This window comes from Oncorhynchus keta, chromosome 28 (genome assembly GCF_023373465.1).
Source record: "Oncorhynchus keta strain PuntledgeMale-10-30-2019 chromosome 28, Oket_V2, whole genome shotgun sequence".
NCBI lineage: Eukaryota > Metazoa > Chordata > Actinopteri > Salmoniformes > Salmonidae > Oncorhynchus > Oncorhynchus keta.
This window is the reverse complement of record NC_068448.1, coordinates 7,280,407-7,303,292: the sequence shown is the minus strand read 5'-3', so window position 1 is coordinate 7,303,292 and position 22,886 is coordinate 7,280,407. Positions and strand designations below refer to the sequence as shown.

Sequence of the window (22,886 nt, the reverse complement as noted above, 5' to 3'; positions counted from 1 at the left end):
TAACCGCCATCGATAAAAGACAGTACTGTGCAGCAGTCTTCATCGACCTTGCCAAGCCTTTCGACTGTCAATCACCAGATTCTTAATCGGCAGACTCAGTAGCCTCGGGTTTTTCGGATGACTGCCTTGCCTGGTTCACCAATTACTTTGCAGACAGAGTTCAGTGTGTCAAATCGGAGGGCATGCTGTCCGGTCCTCTGGCAGTCTCTATGGGGGTGCCACAGGGTTCAATTCTCGGGCCGACTCTTTTCTCTGTATATATCAATGATGTTGGTCTTGCAGCGGGCGATTCCCTGATCCACCTCTACGCAGACGACACCATTCTATATACTTTCGGCCCGTCATTGGACACTGTGCTATCTAACCTCCAAACGAGCTTCAATGCCATACAACACTCCTTCTGTGGCCTCCAACTGCTCTTAAACGCTAGTAAAACCAAATGCATGCTTTTCAACCGATCGCTGCCTGCACCCACATGCCCGACTAGCATCACCACACTGGATGGTTCCGACCTTGAATATGTGGACACCTATAAGTACCTAGGGGTCTGGCTAGACTGCAAACTCTCCTTCCAGACCCATATCAAACATCTCCAATCAAAAATCAAATCAAGAGTCGGCTTTCTATTCCGCAACAAAGCCTCCTTCACTCACGCTGCAAAGCTTACCCTAGTAAAACTGACTATCCTACCGATCCTCGACTTCGGCGATGTCATCTACAAAATGGCTTCCAACACTCTACTCAGCAAACTGGATGCAGTTTATCACAGTGCCATCCGTTTTGTCACTGAAGCACATTATACTACCCACCACTGCGACTTGTATGCTCTAGTCGGCTGGCCCTCGCTACATATTCGTCGCCAGACACACTGGCTCCAGGTCATCTACAAGGCCATGCTAGGTAAAGCTCCGCCTTATCGCAGTTCACTGGTCACGATGGCAACACCCATCCGTAGCACGCGCTCCAGCAGGTGTATCTCACTGATCATCCCGAAAGCCAACACCTCATTCGGCCGCCTTTCGTTCCAGTACTCTGCTGCCTGTGACTGGAACGAATTGCAAAAATCGCTGAAGTTGGAGACTTGTCTCCCTCACCAACTTCAAACATCAGCTATCTGAGCAGCTAACCGATCGCTGCAGCTGTACATAATCTATTGGTAAATAGCCCACCCATTTTCACCTACCTCATCCCCACAGTTATTTATTTACTTTTCTGCTCTTTTGCACATCAATATCTCCACCTGTACATGATCATCTGATCATTTATCACTCCAGTGTTAATCTGCAATATTGTAATTGTTCCCCTACCTCCTCATGCCTTTTGCACACCTTGTATATAGACTCCCCTTTTTTTCTACTGTGTTATTGACTTAATTGTTTACTCCATGTGTAACTCTGTTGTCTGTTCACACTGCTATGCTTTATCTTGGCCAGGTCGCAGTTGCAAATCAGAACTTGTTCTCAACTAGCCTACCTGGTTAAATAAAGGTGAAATAAAAAATAAAAAAATTGCAGAAGTTATTTTGAGTCGATCTGTATCGATACAAAGGTCTTCATTATGATCACACACACACACACACATAAAGCCGCTACAGTAAACCTTTCACTTTGGGGTTTAATGTTTAACAAGAAGAGGTTCTTTGACTTTTGCAATTTAACTAAAAAACGGTCCTGAGGTAGTTAGTGCAGTAAGGCCAGTATCTGTTCTTTGGCGCCCCCTGCAGGCTAGATAATGAAAACGCCGGTGGAGCTCCCATTTCCTACTAAAATCAGAAGCTTTTAGATGAAGTGGATATTTTTCGTTTGGGTGGCCACAGCGGGAATCAAACCTATGATCACAGCAAAACGACAGAGGTTGAAATATCGTCACACAATTCAGTTCCATTTCCACTTGCTTCTGCTACCTTGTTGATACTTTAAGCACCAATTAAATCATACAGATAAGTGACTTTACACAGCACAAAATATATACATTTGAAATAAACTTTTATTATATATATATAGTTACAAATCATTTCGTCAAGGAACACAAAACAGAACGAGCGGTTGCAAGTGAGATGGCAATAAAAACCAATCGACGCCGCATGGTCAAAAGAATGGACACAATGCCAAACTCGGACCACATCTGAAAATTACTCAAAAATGAAAATAAGAAAAAAAAAGAAAAAAAAAAGCAGAATTTGACAATATGCTGTCAATTTGTACTGCATCACGTTGCAGCAGCACGTGTGGATTGGCTTGTCTCCATTATTACATCCCAAATCACACCCGATTCAGTGCACTGTTGACCAGAGCCCTATGGACCCTTGTCAAAAGTAGTTCACTATGTAGGGAATAGGGTGCCATTTGAACCTATCATTTTCCAAATAAAACAACATGTATGGATCCCAAAGCAGGAAGAACAATTAATGAACATGGACAGTGATTGGCTTGGTGGGCAATGAGAAAACGTCAGTTGCTGGTGCATGCTACAAACAATCACAGCGATGTCATCCTTCAGTTTATATAAAAAGCTCTCCAATGAAATAAAAAAAAATATTTTAAAAAGTCTTAAATCTGTCATCCCCCCCAAACAGAAAACAGCTTGGCACTTCAAATACTACAGAAATAATACTCTGCTGCTCTCAGGTTGAGTTAAAGGGACTGTTCATAGAAAATACTTCACATCTTGGTTTCCTTACCCTGTACGTATTCTATGGACAAGGGGAGGCTAGGTAAACTAACCCAAAGCGTGACTTGCACTAGAATGATTGTGAACTAAATACGTAATTTGATTGAACTATCCCTTTTAAAAGATCGGGGTAGGGGGCGGGGCAGGGGGCGGGGCAGGGGGCAGGGTAAGGGTCACCTTGAGATATAAAACAGTGGTAGTAATGGTGGTGCTTCCAGGAGAAATTGCATCCTATCACCTCAACATTAGAGGTCAGTGCTGGTCTGTCCAGCCCACCGGGCCTAGCAGATAGTACTGCAGTATAAAACACACTGGGCCAAATCCCCCTCCACCCCCACTGTAGAGGTCACACACACGGCTAAATCCCCCCCCCCCACTGCAGAAGTCACACACACACACACACACACAAACGGGGCTAAATTCCCCCCCTCCATAGAAGTCACACACACACAGCTAAATCCCCCCGCCACTGTAGAGATCACACACACCGGGCTAATCCCCCCCCTGTAGAGATCTAACACACAGGGCTAAATCCCCCCACTGTAGAGGTCACAGACACGGCTAAATCCCCCCCGGAGAGGTCTCACACACACACACACAGGGCTAAATCCCCCTCGGATAGTACACACACAGGGCTAAATCCCCTAAGTCTCACCAAGTATATAAAGGAGCACCATCTCACGGTGGTCCTCTGTAGCGCCATTGGTATAGCACGGTGCTTGTAACGACAGGGTAATGGGTTCAATTCCCGAACACACCCATACGTAAAATGTATTCACGCATGACTAAGTCCCTTTGGATAAAAGAGTGCTAAACAACATATTATTATGGACCGTCGACAAGGGGAATTGTAAATACGTGAGAAATGGCGAAACCTTGTGGTCAGAAAGTGTTAGGAAAATTATTATTTAAGAATCTCAGCACTTTAAATGAGGATCATAAAAAATATAACACAAATCTATTCTACAACACAACCGCCCCTCCACCAAACAACTATTCTACCACACAACCCCCCCTCCCCCCGCCAACGAACTTAGGTTTGATTCCAACACAATACTCCAACTTTTTCCCCAACAGGACATGTCATACAACCAGCAAGTGATTGGCTTTGATTTTTTTTTTTTTTTTTTTTTTTTTTTTTTTTTTTTAAATCAAACTGCAAACAAAAAGGAGAGAAAAGTAAAATCACAAGGTGTTGCAGTCAAAACAGACTGACAGACTGGTGTCAAATTCATTGCACTTTAACACAGACAGACAGGACACCAACTTATGTCTTTACATGGTAGTCCTCAGGAACTGCAGAGATCTGGATAAAGGTCCTGTCTGCATGTCATGTCCGCCACAGACCTGGACGTCCCAGTAAATGATTAAAGCCATAAAAACTGGAGAATAAAACAGGGCCTAAAATGTTGTTTTTGGTCCAGCAGTCATTGAAGGTAGAAACAAAAAAAATCAACCAGCCACTCAAATTCTTTAACCAGCTGAAATATTTTGGCCATAATTACAACAAAAACTGACAATCATGCTTTGTAATATTTCTAAAACAAGAAATGTGTTAGTAAGAAGTACAATTGAATACATTTAAAATTGTGACCTCAGTCTTTTAAATCAAAATATCTGAGACAAAATGCTCAGTTGCCCCTTTAAGGGAGGGAAGTTACCGTGGTAACGGGGCCACTCGCATTCTGTCGTGTGTGTGTGTGTGTGTGTGAGTGAGAGAGAGATTTGGGCTCTGACTAGGGAGTTTTTGCTATCCATTGAAGCAGCGGACTCAAAACGAACGTTGAAAAACAACCTTGTGAACAAAACAATTGAAAGAGCCAAGAAACACGGGGACAAAGTCTCACTTTGTAGACTTGAGTAAATTAGACCAACGTTCAGGAGCATGAATCTATCAGCACTTCACTCAGTGAGCTCAGCTCCCCTGTCAGGCTGTGTTGCTGCTCCAGGTGGGATATAGAATGTGAGCTCAGCTCCCCTGCTCAGCTCCCCTGCCAGGCGGTGTTGCTGCTCCAGGTGGGATATAGAATGTGAGCTCAGCTCCCGTCAGGCTGTGTTGCTGCTCCAGGTGGGATATAGAATGTGAGCTCAGCTCCCGTCAGGCTGTGTTGCTGCTCCAGGTGGGATATAGAATGTGAGCTCAGCTCCCGTCAGGCTGTGTTGCTGCTCCAGGTGGGATATAGAATGTGAGCTCAGCTCCCCTGTCAGGCTGTGTTGCTGCTCCAGGTGGGATATAGAATGTGAGCTCAGCTCCCCTGTCAGGCTGTGTTGCTGCTCCAGGTGGGATATAGAATGTGAGCTCAGCTCCCCTGCTCAGCTCCCCTGCTCAGCTCCCCTGCTCAGCTCCCCTGCGAGGCTGTGTTGCTGCTCCAGGTGGGATATAGAATGTGAGCTCAGCTCCCCTGCTCAGCTCCCCTGCTCAGCTCCCCTGCTCAGCTCCCCTGCGAGGCTGTGTTGCTGCTCCAGGTGGGATATAGAATGTGAGCTCAGCTCCCCTGCTCAGCTCCCCTGCCAGGCTGTGTTGCTGCTCCAGGTGGGATATAGAATGTGAGCTCAGCTCCCGTCAGGCTGTGTTGCTGCTCCGGGTGGGATATAGAATGTGAGCTCAGCTCCCCTGCTCAGCTCCCCTGCTCAGCTCCCCTGCTCAGCTCCCCTGCCAGGCTGTGTTGCTGCTCCAGGTGGGATATAGAATGTGAGCTCAGCTCCCGTCAGGCTGTGTTGCTGCTCCGGGTGGGATATAGAATGTGAGCTCAGCTCCCCTGCTCAGCTCCCCTGCCAGGCTGTGTTGCTGCTCCAGGTGGGATATAGAATGTGAGCTCAGCTCCCGTCAGGCTGTGTTACTGCTCCGTGTGGGATATAGAATGTGAGCTCAGCTCCCCTGCTCAGCTCTCCTGTCAGGCTGTGTTGCTGCTCCAGGTGGGATATAGAATGTGAGCTCAGCTCCCCTGTCAGGCTGTGTTGCTGCTCCAGGTGGGATATGGGATGTGAGCTCAGCTCCCCTGCTCAGCTCCCCTGTCAGGCTGTGTTGCTGCTCCAGGTGGGATATAGAATGTGAGTTCAGCTCCCCTGCCAGGCGGTGTTGATGCACCAGGTGGGATATAGGATTAGTATAATTAGCAGCTACGAAACAAAACAGAAATACTTTGAAAACAGCTATTGCAGAATTCTTCAGACTATTTATTTATTTATTGGTGAATGTAACGCTGGCACTGTGGAGCCCTGCAAATTGACCACCCGCCAAAACCTAAATCTTCCCACATTTGGCGGGTGTTCATTGTATGCGCCGATTATTAAAAATATATATTTTAAAAACTGACCCAACATCAACCACTGTCTCTATAGCTTCTTGAACATGCCAAGCATCACACAGTGTTCTTCTCACTCTGTGGTGTAATGTGATTAGTAGAAATGAGCCCTGAGGGCTGGGTTGGGAGGATTAGTCATGGAGATGAAACACAGAAGCTGGAGTTATGTTGGGTTGTTAAACTGGTTAGTTTACCCTCAGTGGGAACAATCCCAAAGAAGGTGAGCGAGGGTGAGGCGTGCTCTGTGTATCTATTGGTGGGCACAGACGGGCAGTCGGGGGAGAGAGATGTTGTGAGTGAGTCCCAGACCCTCCCTTGGTCATTAGTAGTTCTTGATGGAGGCCAGTAGAGGTGGAATGTGGTTCTGAGCCTGTGCTCAGTGTACAAGATGAGGGTTGTGAAGGGACAAGGCAGTCCCTAGTGAGGGGACAGGACCGTCCCTTGAGTTGTAATTGGTAGTAGTTGATTAGGGACAGCCCTATGGACAGAGGCTGACAGTGACACTCAGTGTATATTATGAGAGGGCACAGGGCAGCCCCTTGGTAGTTCTTTATTGAGGCCGGCAGGGGCAGCCGACGGATCGGAGGCATGTTCTGTTGTGCCGAGGGTCCCGAGGTCATTGGTAGAGAAGGTAATTCTTGAGAGAGGCCGGTAGAGGCAGACTATGGATCTCACTCAGTCGTTCTCTGCCTAAAGCTACCCTCACAGAGCGCCGACACAGCTCCAGCAGAGGGAGAGGCTCAGCTGGGGAGAAAGAGAGAGATTTAGAGTACAGCAATACTTTCACATTTAGTTTACCTTAAATATCAGAGAGAGACAGACAGACAGAGAGAGAGAGAGCACATAATCACCCCCCCCACATGTCCAATCAGAACTGTCTTGCTGTACAACAAGTTGATGAACATTTACTAGTGTACACAGAGTGTATCGTTGCAGTACAACAACATGTTTTGATAAACATTCTCATTAGAAACCACATTACCCCGAGAGGAGCAGTCATGAGGACCAGTCAGTCCAGTCCAGCGACAGTCATTTCCACACTTAACAAAACACGATGCTTGTCATCTAAACTAGAGAGAATCTAGGAGCCAGAGACACGTTGTCATCTAAACTAGAGAGAATCTAGGAACCAGAGACGCGTTGTTACCTAAACTAGAGAGAATCTAGGAGCCAGAGACACGTTGTCACCTAAACTAGAGAGAATCTAGGAGCCAGAGACACGTTGTTACCTAAACTAGAGAGAATCTAGGAGCCAGAGACACGTTGTCACCTAAACTAGAGAGAATCTAGGAGCCAGAGACACGTTGTCATCTAAACTAGAGAGAATCTAGGAGCCAGAGACGAGTTGTCATCTAAACTAGAGAGAATCTAGGAGCCAGAGACACGTTGTCACCTAAACTAGAGAGAATCTAGGAGCCAGAGACGCGTTGTTACCTAAACTAGAGAGAATCTAGGAGCCAGAGACACGTTGTTACCTAAACTAGAGAGAATCTAGGAGCCAGAGACACGTTGTTACCTAAACTAGAGAGAATCTAGGAGCCAGAGACACGTTGTTACCTAAACTAGAGAGAATCTAGGAGCCAGAGACACGTTGTTACCTAAACTAGAGAGAATCTAGGAGCCAGAGACGCGTTGTTACCTAAACTAGAGAGAATCTAGGAGCCAGAGACGCGTTGTTACCTAAACTAGAGAGAATCTAGGAGCCAGAGACACGTTGTTACCTAAACTAGAGAGAATCTAGGAGCCAGAGACACGTTGTTACCTAAACTAGAGAGAATCTAGGAGCCAGAGACACGTTGTTACCTAAACTAGAGAGAATCTAGGAGCCAGAGACGCGTTGTTACCTAAACTAGAGAGAATCTAGGAGCCAGAGACACGTTGTTACCTAAACTAGAGAGAATCTAGGAGCCAGAGACACGTTGTTACCTAAACTAGAGAGAATCTAGGAGCCAGAGACACGTTGTTACCTAAACTAGAGAGAATCTAGGAGCCAGAGACGCGTTGTTACCTAAACTAGAGAGAATCTAGGAGCCAGAGACGCGTTGTTACCTAAACTAGAGAGAATCTAGGAGCCAGAGACACGTTGTTACCTAAACTAGAGAGAATCTAGGAGCCAGAGACACGTTGTTACCTAAACTAGAGAGAATCTAGGAGCCAGAGACACGTTGTTACCTAAACTAGAGAGAATCTAGGAGCCAGAGACGCGTTGTTACCTAAACTAGAGATAATCTAGGAGCCAGAGACGCGTTGTTACCTAAACTAGAGATAATCTAGGAGCCAGAGACACGTTGTTACCTAAACTAGAGAGAATCTAGGAGCCAGAGACACGTTGTTACCTAAACTAGAGAGAATCTAGGAGCCAGAGATTTATTTGCATGGTGAAAACTGCATGATTCCTTCCACACCTCTGACAAGAAATAATTGTGAAAGCAATGCAATGGAAATCTTCCAGTAGTACACTCTTCTACTCATGTCAGATCAGTGATTATTTTAAGGGATCATTCTCATGACACCTTACTGCAGACAATGCTACCCAAAGCCCGAGACGAGGCAGCACAGTCAAGCCCGAGACGAGGCAGCACAGTCAAGCCCGAGACGAGGCAGCACAGTCAAGCCCGAGACGAGGCAGCACAGTCAAGCCCGAGACGAGGCAGCACAGTCAAGCCCGAGACGAGGCAGCACAGTCAAGCCCGAGACGAGGCAGCACAGTCAAGCCCGAGACGAGGCAGCACAGTCAAGCCCGAGACGAGGCAGCACAGTCAAGCCCGAGACGAGGCAGCACAGTCAAGCCCGAGACGAGGCAGCACAGTCAAGATGGTAGAAGAGAAGAAAAAAAGAAAAACGTGATCAACAGGCTTGTTCAGTTATTCATTTACTGTTGTTCTCTGGGGCAAAGGTCAGAGAGATCAAGTGATGTCATCACGATGCCAGTGGTACCTTGTCACGTAGTGCCCAACTGTCTGGGATAATAGTTAGGATCAATGGCTCTGTTAGCCTAAACAGATCTGGGACCAGGCTGTCTTGCTGATTTGGCAAGCTCCAGTTTGAGAGAACAGCACAAACTGATCTGGGACCAGGCAAGCCTAAATGTTGTCTGTTCTAGGCTGGTCCCAGATTAGTGTTGGCAAGGCAACACAAACCAACATATACACATTAAAAACAGTAACCATGGGAAATGGCAAGAGAGCACAAACTGATCTGGGAACAGGCAAGAAAGCCTCAGTGCTCTGATGTAACCTTGGTGTGCAGTAATAAAGGCCCAACCTTTGAATGTACCGTTATGCTCAAGTTCATTACATCAATAAAACACGTGTGTACGGCCCAAACAAATGACACCCTATATAGTGCACTACTTTTGACCAGAGCCCTATCAAAAGTAGTGCACTACATAAGGGAGTCATTAGGGACGCAAGCCCCCCCCCCCCAAAAAAAATGTGTCTATTATGAAGTTTTGAATCACGTCATGTCTGTACAATGAAAGACCAGACTGAGCTGCTAAAGGTCTTTAGGAGGGGCCTCCCGGGTGGCGCATCGCAGCGCGAGCTGTGCCACCAGAGACTCTGGGTTCAAGCCCAGGCTCTGTCGCAGCCGGCCGCAACCCGGGGGGGACCATGGGTCGACGCACAATTGACCCAGCGTCTTCCGGGTTAGGGAGGGTTTTGCCGGTAGGGATATCCTCGTCTCATCGCACAGGACCAGGTCAGCGGTGTTTCCTCCGACACATTGGTGCGGCTGGCTTCCGGGTTGGAAGCGCGCTGTGTTAAGAAGCAGTGCGGCTTGTGTTTCGGAGGACGCATGGCTCTCGACCGTCGCCTCTCCCGAGGCAGTATGGGAGTTGTAGCGATGAGACAAGAGAGTAACTACTAACAATTGGATACCACGAAATTGGGGAGAAAAAGGGTTTACATTTATTTATTTTTTAATCCCCAGAAGGAAGTGTTCATGGGATAGCTAGGAACGCGAGCAGTATAGCCCTAACGTTACAGATCAAATGAATTGAGCCAACATTATTCCTTATCCTACTGCATGGTTGGGTTGTGTCGCAGAGAAGCATGTTTGATCTACATAGCAGGTTTCTATCTGAACGTTCCAAAAATATTGTGTTGTGCTGAACGCGCCCTACAGGCCCGTGAGACGTGACGTCTATGGCGTTTAGAAAGTCTAAACCAACGTCTCTGGTAGAGCTGCACGAATAATCCAATTCAGATCCAAATTGTGATAATGACATGTGTAATATCCATATAGAAAGAGGGAGGCTGCCATCTCCTCCTTCCTGAGACACAACAACAAACTAGACTACGGTACCTCCTCCAATGAGATGCGCTAGACTCATTCACTTTCTACATGCACAAGAAGATGATGACCAATCACAAGCGGGCTCTCTAACTCTGCATCGCATGTCAGCCAATCGCACTTCAGCCACCGATGTTAAAAAGGCATTGATTTCCGATGTAACACCCCTTTGACAAAACATCCCGTAGCCAAATACTTATTTTTATTTGATTTTTTACTTTTATTTAACCAGGCAAGTCAGTTAATAACAAATTCTTATTGTCAATGACGGCCTGGGATCAGTGGGTTAACTGCCTGTTCAGGGGCAGAACGACAGATTTGTACCTTGTCAGCTCGGGGGTTTGAACTTGCAACCTTCCGGTTACTAGTCCAACAATCTAACCACTAAGCTACTCTGCCACCCACAAGCAGGCTCTCTAAATCTGCATGGCATGTCGACCAATCGCACTTCAGCCTTCTCCATTTGCACACACCGTCCATAGATTTTTCATATTGTGTTATTGACTGTATGTTTGTTTATGTGTAACTCTGTTGTTGTTGTTGTTTGTGTCGCACTGCGTTGCTTTATCTTGGCCAGGTCACAGTTGTAAATGAGAACTTGTTCTCAACTGGTCTACCGGGTTAAATAAAAGGTGGGGAAATGATTATCTATTTTTAAGTAAGCATTTCACAGGTCAGGTCTACACCTGTTGTATTCAGCACATGAGAGTCAGTTTCTAGAACATCATAAACAAGCTGGAAAGGAAATACAAGATTACATCTCGCACAGATTTATAAAATTGGGTCCTTAATTCATAGTCGCAATATCTGGCCAAAGAATTTTGTAATTAGATACTTTGTCCAAAAAGGTGCAGCCCCTAGTCTGAGAGAAAAAGACAAAAGCCAACCCTGAACCCCTTAACATATACTTACGATCGAGTCCATTGATGTAGCGGATTCGTATTTCACAGTGCCCCCACACAGCACTGACGACAGGGTACAGTTTCCTCCCCTTGAGTCCTCTGAAAGCCACCCCAAGGTATTGTCCGTCCACTATATAGCTCAGAGTCCCCTCGTCCATGTCCAACACTACCAGGAATGAGTCGGGGACTAGAAACGTGTCATCCGGCTCCAGGAACGCAGGGTACGTCTTACTGGGCTGGTTCTTCCCATCGTGGTGCAGTTTATTTCGTCCCAGGTCCCAGCCCCAGGACTCGTGGTTATTACCCACCAGGGTCGTGTAGCCTACAGAATGTAACGGCGCGTCTCCTGTCGCCACGCCGACAATGGCGTGCGTTCCCCGCTGTCTCATGGCCCAGCTGATCTCCCAGACGTGGAGCCCCCGGGTGTAGCCGATACAGGCCCGGATGGCGTCCGTGCTCTGAGCCACGGGGTGCCGATGAAAGACCAGTTTGTTGTCGTCCTTGACGAAGATGTTGAGCGATCGGTCGTTGTTGTTCCACGAGTGCTGCATCTGGACCTCCTGTCCAGCAGGGGGCATGTCCAGCAGCAGATCCAGCCTGGAGGGCTTGGCGTGGTCCAGGGCTGCCAACTCCAGCTTCAGAGGCCTGAATGCCGGGTCTCTCATGTCAATAGTCTTTATGCCTCCAGGGATGCTCTGCCCCATGCTCGTCTGGGAAGTTAGAACACAGAGCCCAAGTCCTCCTGCTGAGTTCTCAAAGAATAAATAAAAAAAGGGGGGAGCAAATCAAAATCAGTTGATTGTTAGTTTCCCCCTCCTCTCCACAGCCTGTTTGTCACAGCCAATCAGGAGGCTGGATTGGTGTCCCTGCTCCTGGTTGCCAGTTAACAGGTTCAGGCCAGCTGCTGGTTCAATCCCACCTGCGAAGAGATGGGAAAGGAGAAGAGAGGTAGAACATGAATCATTACACCACAGTACCCTGCTTCCTAATCACTATACTATGGTCCTGTGTGACTCGGTTGGTAAGAGCCTGGACATTCCTTTAGTCATGCTCCCTCAAAACTTGAGACATTCGAGGCGTTGTGTGAAAAAACTGCACATTTTAGTGGTCTTTTATTACCCCCAGCACAAGGTGCACCTGTGTAATTATCCTGCTGCTTAATCAGAGCAAGCCTTGAAATGACTTCAGGGACATATTCACAAAGCAAGATTACTGATCCAGGATCAGGTCTCCCTCCTCATCCATACAATTATAATCATTAAAATAAAAAGGCTAAAATGGATCCTAAATCAGGACCCGTATGTATCCAGAAAAGCTTCTCGGAGTAGGAGGAGTGCTGTTCTAGGACCCCGTTTTGCCTTTTTAGTTCATAATGAGTAAGATTGTGTGGTCAGTGCCCAGATCTGCACTCCTACTCTGAGAAGCTTCAGTGTATACGGGACCAGGGGTCATCAACTCATGGGGATACTGGCGTCCACAGAACACATGAAGGCTTTATAAAATCACATCTTTAGAATCTTATTGTTTTTAAATTCCATTGATTCCAAATTCCATGACAATTATTCCAAGAAATACTTGAAGAAAGGTCGAGGTCGAGGGCAACGTCATAGCTCATTGCCGAAAGAAATTCCCCTCCTGGAAAGACCTAGTAGGACTAACTAACTCAATAATGGTGCATAAAAGTACAACTGAGCTCAACGGTCAGCAATTTGAGATGCAAAGAGAATTGTTTAGCTGAACCGGATTTAAAATGTTGTTTTTGCCCCAGCTAAATTTAGGTCCTTAAATTATCAGAAATGACTCTAAACAACTGACACAGCCTTCAAGACTTGGGAAGACTAGGTATGTAAACCAACTAATATTTGTGGTTTCATATTAAACAGCAAGTGGGAAAAACATAACCTCAATATTTGCAACTGAGGCCCTGCTAGTGTAAACAGACAGAGGGCAAGACAGCTGCTAAGGCCTAGATTTCCATCTCTGTAGTAAACTTATATATTCAGACAAACTAAAACTATGCCCACAAATGGGAAATAGAGGGCAGAAAGCTCGAGTCGTTTCCTATTATACAGTCGTCTGGCCGGGGCCGGCCCGTTGACAGTCGTCTGGCCGGGGCCGGCCCGTTGACAGTCGTCTGGCCGGGGCCGGCCCGTTGACAGTCGTCTGGCCGGGGCGGCCGTTGACAGTCGTCTGGTCGGGGGGCCGGCCCGTTGACAGTCGTCTGGTCGGGGGCCGGCCCGTTGACAGTCGTCTGGTCGGGGGCGGCCCGTTGACAGTCGGTCTGGTCGGGGCGGCCCGTTGACCGTCTGGTCGGGGGCGGCCCGTTGACGTCGTCTGGTCGGGGGCGGCCCGTTGACAGTCGTCTGGTCTGGGGGCGGCCCGTTGACAGTCGTCTGGTCGGGGCCGGCCCGTTGACAGTCGTCTGGTCCGGCCCGTTGACAGTCGTCTGGTCGGGGCCGGCCCGTTGACAGTCGTCTGGTCGGGGCGGCCCGTTGACAGTCGTCTGGTCGGGGTCGGGCCGTTGACAGTCGTCTGGTCGGGGCGGCCGTTGACAGTCGTCTGGTCGGGGGCGGCCGTTGACAGTCGTCTGGTCGGGGGCGGCCCGTTGACAGTCGTCTGGTCGGGGGCGGCCCGTTGACAGTCGTCTGGTCGTTGACAGTCGTCTGGTCGGGGCCGGCCCGTTGACAGTCGTCTGGTCGGGGGCCGGCCCGTTGACAGTCGTCTGGTCGGGGCCGGCCCGTTGACGTCGTCTGGTCGGGGCCGGCCCGTTGACAGTCGTCTGGTCGGGGCGGCCCGTTGACAGTCGTCTGGTCGGGGCCGGCCGTTGACAGTCTGGTCGGGGCGGCCCGTTGACAGTCGTCTGGTCGGGGCGGCCGTCGTCTGGTCGGGGCCGGCCCGTTGACCGTTGACCGGCCCGTTGACAGTCGTCTGGTCGGGGCCGCCCGTTGACAGTCGTCTGGCCGGGGCCGGCCCGTTGACAGTCGTCTGGCCGGGGCCGGCCCGTTGACAGTCGTCTGGCCGGGGCCGGCCCGTTGACAGTCGTCTGGCCGGGGCCGGCCCGTTGACAGTCGTCTGGCCGGGGCCGGCCCGTTGACAGTCGTCTGGCCGGGGCCGGCCCGTTGACAGTCGTCTGGCCGGGGCCGGCCCGTTGACAGTCGTCTGGTCGGGGCCGGCCCGTTGACAGTCGTCTGGCCGGGGCCGGCCCGTTGACAGTCGTCTGGCCGGGGCCGGCCCGTTGACAGTCGTCTGGCCGGGGCCGGCCCGTTGACAGTCGTCTGGCCGGGGCCGGCCCGTTGACAGTCGTCTGGTCGGGGCGGCCCGTTGAAACAGTCGTCTGGTTTGACAGTCGTCTGGCCGGGGCCGGCCCGTTGACAGTCGTCTGGCCGGGGCCGGCCCGTTGACAGTCGTCTGGTCGGGGCCGGCCCGTTGACAGTCGTCTGGTCGGGGCTAGCTGTTCACTATTATACAGTTAACAGGAAAAGCAATCAAAACTTTAAAATATTGTTGTTTTCAAGGGCAGGATAACACAAGGCTACTGGTCTGGCAACACTGACCAGCTACTACTGGACAGCGCTACAACCCTACAGACTTTTCACCAAGTCCTAAGTGAAAGCTTGACGCACTGCACTTTGAAAAATGCAGTGTGTGGGACTAGATGGACACCATGTTCAGATACAGGTAACTCACATAAGCCTGTACCTTTTCAAAATCAATGAATAGGAGAGTTTCTTGACTAACTCAAATTCGGTAATTGTATGCAATAACAGTTGGCATAGCTTGGAACACAAACGCATCCATAACTGCCAACTCAAATCCATTTCTTTTCAACCAAACATCTGTTTTGTTTGTTTGCCCGTGAGTTCAGAACATCTCACAGGAAGTACTGATGACTCACTTTACTGGAACACCGCAGATGTCATTTCCCCCTCGACAGGTTTGATTTAATCTATTTCTGTCCATGTTGCTAGGATGTCATGAAGACACAGGAAACTAATTACACACAGGGAAGTGTGGCATCATCACACAGCCAGGGAACTATAGACACACAGGGAACTGTGGCATCACCACACAACCAGGGAGCTATAGACGGCCAGGGAGCTGTGGCATCACCGCACGGCCAGGGAGCTATAGACACCAGGGCTGTGGCATCACCACAGCCAGGGAACTATAGACACACAGGGAACTGCATCATCGCACAGCCAGGGAACCAGGGAGCTGTGGCATCACCACGGCCAGGGAGCTATAGACGGCCAGGGAGCTATAGACGGCCAGGGAGCTATAGAGCCAGGGAGCTGTATCAGACAACCAGGGAGCTATAGCTGTGGCATCACCACACGGCCAGGGAGCTATAGACGGCCAGGGAGCTATAGACGGCCAGGGAGCTATAGACGGCCAGGGAGCTATAGACGGCCAGGGAGCTATAGACGGCCAGGGAGCTATAGACGGCCAGGGAGCTATAGACGGCCAGGGAGCTATAGACGGCCAGGGAGCTATAGATCACCACTATAGACGGCCAGGGAGCTATAGACGGCCAGGGAGCTATAGAGGCCAGGGAGCTATAGACGGCCAGGGAGCTATAGACGGCCAGGGAGCTATAGACGACCAGGGAGCTATAGAGGGGAGCTATAGACGGCCAGGGAGCTATAGACGGCCAGGGAGCTGTGGCATCACCACAGGGAGGCGGCCAGGGAGCTATAGGCGACCAGGGAGCTATAGGCCCAGGAGCTATAGACGGCCAGGAGCTGTGGCATCACCACACGGCCAGGGAGGCCAGGGAGCTATAGACGGCCAGGGAGCTATAGACGGCCAGGGAGCTATAGACGGCCAGGGAGCTATAGACGGCCAGGGAGCTGTGGCATCACCACACGGCCAGGGAGGCGGCCAGGGAGCTATAGACGGCCAGGGAGCTATAGACGACCAGGGAGCTGTGGCATCACCACACGGCCATGTAGCTATAGGCGGCCAGGGAGCTATAGACGGCCAGGGAGCTATAGGCGGCCAGGGAGCTATAGACGGCCAGGGAGCTATAGACGGCCAGGGAGCTATAGCGGCCAGGGAGCTATAGACGGCCAGGGAGCTATAGGCGGCCAGGGAGCTATAGACGGCCAGGGAGCTATAGGCGGCCAGGGAGCTATAGGCGACCAGGGAGCTATAGGCGACCAGGGAGCTATAGACGGCCAGGGAGCTGTGGCATCACCACACGGCCAGGAGACGGCCAGGGAGCTATAGACGGCCAGGGAGCTATAGACGGCCAGGGAGCTATAGACGGCCAGGGAGCTATAGACGGCCAGGGAGCTATAGGCGGCCAGGGAGCTATAGACACCAGGGAGCTATAGACGGCCAGGGAGCTATAGGGCCAGGGAGCTATAGGCGGCCAGGGAGCTATAGGCGACCAGGGAGCTATAGACGACCAGGGAGCTGTGGCATCACCACACGGCCAGGGAGACGGCCAGGGAGCTATAGACGGCCAGGGAGCTATAGACGGCCAGGGAGCTATAGACGGCCAGGGAGCTGTGGCATCACCACACGGCCAGGGAGACGGCCAGGGAGCTATAGACGGCCAGGGAGCTATAGACGGCCAGGGAGCTATAGACGGCCAGGGAGCTATAGACGGCCAGGGAGCTATAGACGGCCAGGGAGCTGTGGCATCACCACACGGCCAGGGAGACGGCCAGGGAGCTATAGACGGCCAGGGAGCTATAGACGGCCAGGGAGCTATAGACGGCCAGGGAGCTATAGACGGCCAGGGAGCTATAGACGGCCAGGGAGCTATAGACGACCAGGGAGCTATAGACGGCCAGGGAGCTATAGACGGCCAGGGAGCTATAGACGGCCAGGGAGCTATAGACGGCCAGGGAGCTATAGACGACCAGGGAGCTATAGACGACCAGGGAGCTATAGACGACCAGGGAGCTGTGGCATCACCACACGGCCAGGGAGACGGCCAGGGAGCTATAGACGGCCAGGGAGCTATAGACGGCCAGGGAGCTATAGACGGCCAGGGAGCTATAGACGGCCAGGGAGCTATAGACGGCCAGGGAGCTATAGACGGCCAGGGAGCTATAGACGGCCAGGGAGCTATAGACGGCCAGGGAGCTATAGACGGCCAGGGAGCTATAGACGACCAGGGAGCTATAGACGGCCAGGGAGCTGTGGCATCACCACACGGCCAGGGAGACGGCCAGGGAGCTATAGACGGCCAGGGAGCTATAGACGGCCAGGGAGCTATAGACGGCCAGGGAGCTATAGACGGCCAGGGAGCTATAGACGGCCAGGGAGCTGTGGCATCACCACACGGCCAGGGAGACGGCCAGGGAGCTATAGACGGCCAGGGAGCTATAGACGGCCAGGGAGCTATAGACGGCCAGGGAGCTATAGACGGCCAGGGAGCTATAGACGGCCAGGGAGCTATAGGCGGCCAGGGAGCTATAGACGGCCAGGGAGCTATGGCATATAGACACCAGGGAGCTATAGACGGCCAGGGAGCTATAGACGGCCAGGGAGCTATAGACGGCCAGGGAGCTATAGAGGGAGCTATAGGGCCAGGGAGCTATAGACGGCCAGGGAGCTATAGGCGGCCAGGGAGCTATAGGCGGCCAGGGGAGCTATAGGCGGCCAGGGAGCTATAGACGGCCAGGGATAGCGGCCAGGGAGCTATAGACGGCCAGGGAGCTATAGACGGCCAGGGAGCTATAGACGGCCAGGGAGCTATAGACGGCCAGGGAGCTATAGGCGACCAGGGAGCTATAGGCGACCAGGGAGCTATAGTGGCATCACCACACGGCCAGGGAGACGGCCAGGGAGCTATAGACGGCCAGGGAGCTATAGACGGCCAGGGAGCTATAGACGGCCAGGGAGCTATAGACGACCAGGGAGCTGTGGCATCACCACACGGCCAGGGAGACGGCCAGGGAGCTATAGACGGCCAGGGAGCTATAGACGGCCAGGGAGCTATAGACGGCCAGGGAGCTATAGACGGCCAGGGAGCTGTGGCATCAGAAACTGAACTGTTCAAGCTGCTGCTGAGAAGGGAAAGGCCCGACTAATTTAATTGTAGACAAGAGTTCATTGAGAAGTGTTTTGGCTCTTTTTCTAATGCAAGTAAACAACTATTTTAAGTGGGTCATGTCTCCTCAGTGGATGGCCAAAACAGAGGGAGAATAGCCCTGCAGCGGGTGGCCACATGGCTCAAACGGTGCCCTTTTCCTTACATAGAGACCAATAGAGCACTCTAACAAGTCCTGGTCAAAAGTAGGGCACTAAATAGAGAGGTGTTTACAATCATCACAGCCTGGTTTAATCAATCGTCCCTCAATGCCCGTCCAGCCTTCAGGGCCTCAGGATAGGGAGTATGGGAGTTTTTCCCGAGCCACCGTGCTTCTACACCTGCATTGCTTGCTGTTTGGGGTTTTAGGCTGGGTTTCTGTACAGCACTTTGAGATATCAGCTGATGTACGAAGGGCTATATAAATCAATTTGATTTTGATATGAAACATGTTACATTTGCAGACGCCGTGCTGGAGACTTAATGTCACCCCCCCTTCCCTCCCCCCTATGTAGTGCACTACCTTTGAGCCCTATAAAAAGTAGTGCACGAAATAGGAAATTTGTGATGCAAACTTAAACCATTCATTCTTCTTCGTCCTCAGAAGAACCAACACCTCTGTGCTGAAGTACTGAATTTCAAACCAAACGCTTAATTCGTGGGATTAAAGTAGAACTACACTGAACTAAAATATATAAATTTTTGCCATTATAGAACACACATTCTAAATGAGGATTAGTGACAGTTGGTTTTGTTCTACCCTTCCATGGTGGTTCGCCAATAGCAGAAACTTTTGTAAATTCCTTCATTTTTAGTCTTCAACAGATGTTGAAAATGACCAATTTGATTGTTTATTCAACGTGTTCGTAACCGGTCCCTATCCATAAATAAATGTGAGGGGATGTGGAGGCTGAGTGCCTTGGTGTAATAATCCTGCAGCTGGGCTTGTTGGGGTTTCTGGACCCCTGGGTTAGTAAGGAGCCGATTGAGATGTGGAGGGGACCAAAGGATTTAGCTGAGCCAAAGGAACACTAGTCTCTCGCGTCGACCGAGTCCACACATCTCATCTCTCGCGTCGACCGAGTCCACACATCTCATCTCTCGCGTCGACCGAGTCCACACATCTCATCTCTCGCGTCGACCGAGTCCACACATCTCATCTCTCGCATCCACACATCTCATCGACCGAGTCCACACATCTCATCTCTCGCATCGACCGAGTCCACACATCTCATCTCTCGCATCGACCGAGTCCACACATCTCATCGAGTCCACACATCTCATCTCTCGCATCGACCGAGTCCACACATCTCATCTCTCGCATCGACCGAGTCCACACATCTCATCTCTCGCATCGACCGAGTCCACACATCTCATCTCTCGCATCGACCGAGTCCACACATCTCATCTCTCGCATCGACCGAGTCCACACATCTCATCTCTCGCATCGACCGAGTCCACACATCTCATCTCTCGCATCGACCGAGTCCACACATCTCATCTCTCGCATCGACCGAGTCCACACATCTCATCTCTCGCATCGACCGAGTCCACACATCTCATCTCTCGCATCGACCGAGTCCACACATCTCATCTCTCGCATCGACCGAGTCCACACATCTCATCTCTCGCATCGACCGAGTCCACACATCTCATCTCTCGCGTTGATCAAGTCCACATTTAGGCCAAGACACTAACTATGTAGATGTCACCGCACTTTCATGCTCCCATCATCCCGTTTCTGGATCCTGGGTTGCTATTGAAAAGAGTACAAAGAGTAAAATGAAAGAAGCCAACGCCAATAAGCAGGTTGGACCTGCTGGGGAAGTCCCAGATATAGATATATACATGGGTGAAGAAAGATTTTTTTCAACGTGGAGCAATATCTTTGCTACAGATTTTTATATGAATATTATAAAATAACATGGAAGAAATATGCGCATTTCCACACCAGAATTGCTTTGTTGCGGGTAAAAGACTGTGTGATGACGTACTGTACACCAAAACACTAAAGCCATGTTCCAAATTTAAAATAAAATAAAACATGAGTTTCATGCATTTCCATTGCATTTTCCAATCTATCAATAGTTGTCACACCAACTGTGGCAATAAAAGTACAACTAGCCCAATGTGGTTCACGCATGCTCTCGAGACAATAGTTTGCTGATAAAGTTACCTGTCCAGTCTCATCTACCTGTCCAGTCTCATCTACCTGTCCAGTCACATCTACATTTTATGATGAGATGGATTAGAGCAAGAACATTTTGTGTTAATTGGCAGCTAAGCACCAATCGTGTCACTAGCATACAAATGAAGACCCTTGACTTTATTGGAAAAGAGCGTCAAGCTCATCACTGTGCACTTTCACCACCCTGTAGCCTAAACTGTGCATGCTTTTTCAAGTTCACAGTGGGAGGACCACACAACATAGCAATGCATGACTGCAAATTTAACTCAAAATGGTGGTTATTCTTTCAACAATTACACAATCAATTGTTTCCACTTCGATTCATTGCATAGTTAAAATTACCAAAACAAATAGATGCCACTGTCAAACAAACAAATTGTCAACATTTATAAAATTGTTGCTTTTTAATTTTGTACAAAATAACTTTACTCGCATAAAAACTGGATGGAAACATGCACTGTTAAAAAAAAAAAGTTTTAATTGTAATTTTCTGTAAATAAAAATTCAGTATGCTACCATAAATTCTAAAGAAACTTTGAACAATACCGTAAACTTTACAGTAATGTACTGTTAAACCAACGTTTTTGGAATTCCTGGTAACATACTGTACTAATTATTACAGTTCTCCAGGTAATTGGCTGCCTGTAAATTACCGTAAACACATGTGTTTTAGTGTGGTTTATAACTATGATTTAAAAAAAAAAAAAAAAGAGGTTACGTTTTACAAATCGAAGTTCATTACATTCAAACACGAGTTAAATTCTTAGCGAGACAGTAGCCAGAATCCGACTAGATGGTCATCACATTCTGTAGCTGGAACAAGGATACATCACTGAGCTCTGAGCCGGCGAGAGATATGGCTCTGAAAACGTACCTCAAACCAGGGATGGGAGATGGCAGTGTAATCCTAATTATCACATTAACCCAACTAGCAAATCGAGAAGATTTAAAATAACCCTAGTTTTCAAATGACTGATAGTTTGTCAGTATGCTAGGCTATTTAATGTCATTGCAGCCCATTGTGATTCGACAACACTTCCGGTAGCTTCTCACCTCAACACTAAGCGTTACATTTTCATGGAATTCAATGGGCTGTTATACCATTAGCTAACCAAGTATGTAGAGGACAAAACTAGCAGTATTTCAATCTTCTCAATTTGTCATTTGGGATAATTAGAGTATACTGCCATCCCAGGATTGAGAAATTTTCCATGGCATAGCTCCGTCTGCTCCTAGATAGTAGTTATTCCGTAACATTCACTCAAAACTGGAAGTAAACTTTGACACTGCGCCACTTGAGTTCCATGCAAGAACGTCTCTCTAACACCAAGCAAGGTGAAGGTACTTCACTGTGACTTTGTAGCTCTAACAGAGGAAGTGTGTCAACAACAACAGAGTAGATTCATTGTTGAAAACAATTGACTTCATGGCATTTGATACTTGTTAAGTTAACAACTGCTCTCATGACATGTTTTGTTGTTTGCGACTAAAAACATTAAATGTCAATTAGCGATCTAGACATGAAAACATAGCATAAGTAAAACCGAAAACAAAAAAACCCGAACTAAATAAAACTCACCTTTGCTTGGTTACTTTTTTTTTCAACCAATAGAACCTACAGAGGATTTGAAAAACGAGGTTTTGAGATTGAAACAAAACTCCTAAACGATACCATTGCTGTTCGTTTTATCCTCTGCAGTCCTCGCACCCCTTTCCCATTTTGGGTTGGACATGAATTAGGTAAAACGATGGCTGTCCTAACCGGTCACGTGGTCCAATAGCGCCCAGATGCCTTGCTGGGGTAAATTCATTAGGAACCAAACGGGGAGGAACTACCCGGATTTGTCTCATAACAAACGTTTTCTTACCATTTGGAGGGAATCAGCCAATTAAATTGGAAATCCCACCCAGTTTACGACATTAAAATGGTGGATTGCCCTCAATAGAGCCCCACAGTGGAGGTGTCATAATACCCATGAAACCTAGTGGTCAAACAGGGAGATTCCAATCGTTTTTCCACCATTCATTTATCCCATGGGGGATTTTAGAAACACTTAAAATAAGGGCTGTGTTTCGTGTAGGCTTTATGTGACGTTTTTATAACCATGTGAATCTCTCTCCGACAAGGTGTCTTGTCAATATATTTGCCTATATTTACCCCCAACAAATGAAATGTTAATATGCTGCTAATGTGGCTATCATAAAGAACTAGAAATGCCAGGATGATCTGAACGAGACTGCCAAATCGAGGCAAAGGTAAGAATCTCTGGAATAACTATCTAATGTTCGCTAAATCTAGTATTTAATAAATTGACAACATTTCTTTAGCAGAGGTGCCAGCAAGACATTGGGTGCAGGATATTGCAGGGATTTGTAATCTTGCACGATGTCTACTTTGATGCTAATTAACATGTTTGAATCTGAGAGTAAATAGAGCCGATTTATATTGATAGAAGTCACCTTGTCCGAGAGAGATTTGCACC

General features: G+C 48.9%; 2 protein-coding genes and 2 long non-coding RNA genes across 17 annotated transcripts; 2 read left to right on the top strand and 2 right to left on the bottom strand.

Moving 5' to 3' along the window:
• Positions 1-4,506: 4,506 nt before the first annotated feature.
• Positions 4,507-5,843, top strand: LOC127913146 (uncharacterized). 10 transcript variants are annotated; one of them, XR_008084890.1, is made up of 4 exons: positions 4,507-4,950; positions 5,137-5,467; positions 5,587-5,640; positions 5,708-5,766. It is a non-coding gene; the product is annotated as an uncharacterized LOC127913146 (long non-coding RNA). The 10 variants fall into 10 exon arrangements; XR_008084889.1 differs by having other exon boundaries at positions 5,137-5,255; positions 5,349-5,467; positions 5,587-5,710; XR_008084887.1 differs by having other exon boundaries at positions 4,561-4,619; positions 4,687-4,950; positions 5,587-5,710.
• Positions 5,640-22,233, bottom strand: spsb1 (splA/ryanodine receptor domain and SOCS box containing 1). Its single transcript, XM_035739899.2, has 3 exons — positions 21,983-22,233; positions 11,181-12,089; positions 5,640-6,719 (listed from the first exon to the last, which is right to left on the bottom strand). The coding sequence occupies exons 2-3, from the start codon at positions 11,872-11,874 to the stop codon at positions 6,592-6,594; spliced, it is 822 nt and encodes a 273-aa protein (XP_035595792.1). The 5' UTR covers positions 11,875-12,089; positions 21,983-22,233; the 3' UTR covers positions 5,640-6,591.
• LOC127913147 (uncharacterized) lies at positions 7,376-8,599 on the bottom strand. 5 transcript variants are annotated; one of them, XR_008084893.1, is made up of 4 exons: positions 8,230-8,599; positions 8,025-8,188; positions 7,820-7,942; positions 7,376-7,778 (listed from the first exon to the last, which is right to left on the bottom strand). It is a non-coding gene; the product is annotated as an uncharacterized LOC127913147 (long non-coding RNA). The 5 variants fall into 5 exon arrangements; XR_008084896.1 differs by having other exon boundaries at positions 7,820-7,983; positions 8,107-8,188; XR_008084892.1 differs by having other exon boundaries at positions 7,376-7,573; positions 7,656-7,778; positions 7,820-8,147; positions 8,271-8,599.
• On the top strand, positions 15,145-18,216 carry LOC127912977 (spidroin-1-like). The gene is made up of 4 exons (XM_052484172.1): positions 15,145-15,387; positions 15,513-16,220; positions 16,612-17,729; positions 17,814-18,216. Exons 1-4 carry the CDS (start codon positions 15,145-15,147, stop codon positions 18,214-18,216), a joined length of 2,472 nt encoding a protein of 823 aa, XP_052340132.1.
• Positions 22,234-22,886: the final 653 nt, after the last annotated feature.

Coding starts and splice junctions, on each gene's coding strand:
- spsb1 (XM_035739899.2), bottom strand. CDS start 11,874: ATGGGGCAGAGCATCCCTGGAGGCATAAAGACTATTGACATGAGAGAC. Junction 6,720..11,180: donor CTACATCAATGGACTCGATC/GTAAGTATATGT, acceptor CTTTCTCCCCAG/CTGAGCCTCTCCCTCTGCTG.
- LOC127912977 (XM_052484172.1), top strand. CDS start 15,145: ATGAAGACACAGGAAACTAATTACACACAGGGAAGTGTGGCATCATCA. Junction 15,388..15,512: donor AGCCAGGGAACCAGGGAGCT/GTGGCATCACCA, acceptor CCACACGGCCAG/GGAGCTATAGACGGCCAGGG. Junction 16,221..16,611: donor ACGGCCAGGGAGCTATAGCG/GCCAGGGAGCTA, acceptor CCACACGGCCAG/GGAGACGGCCAGGGAGCTAT.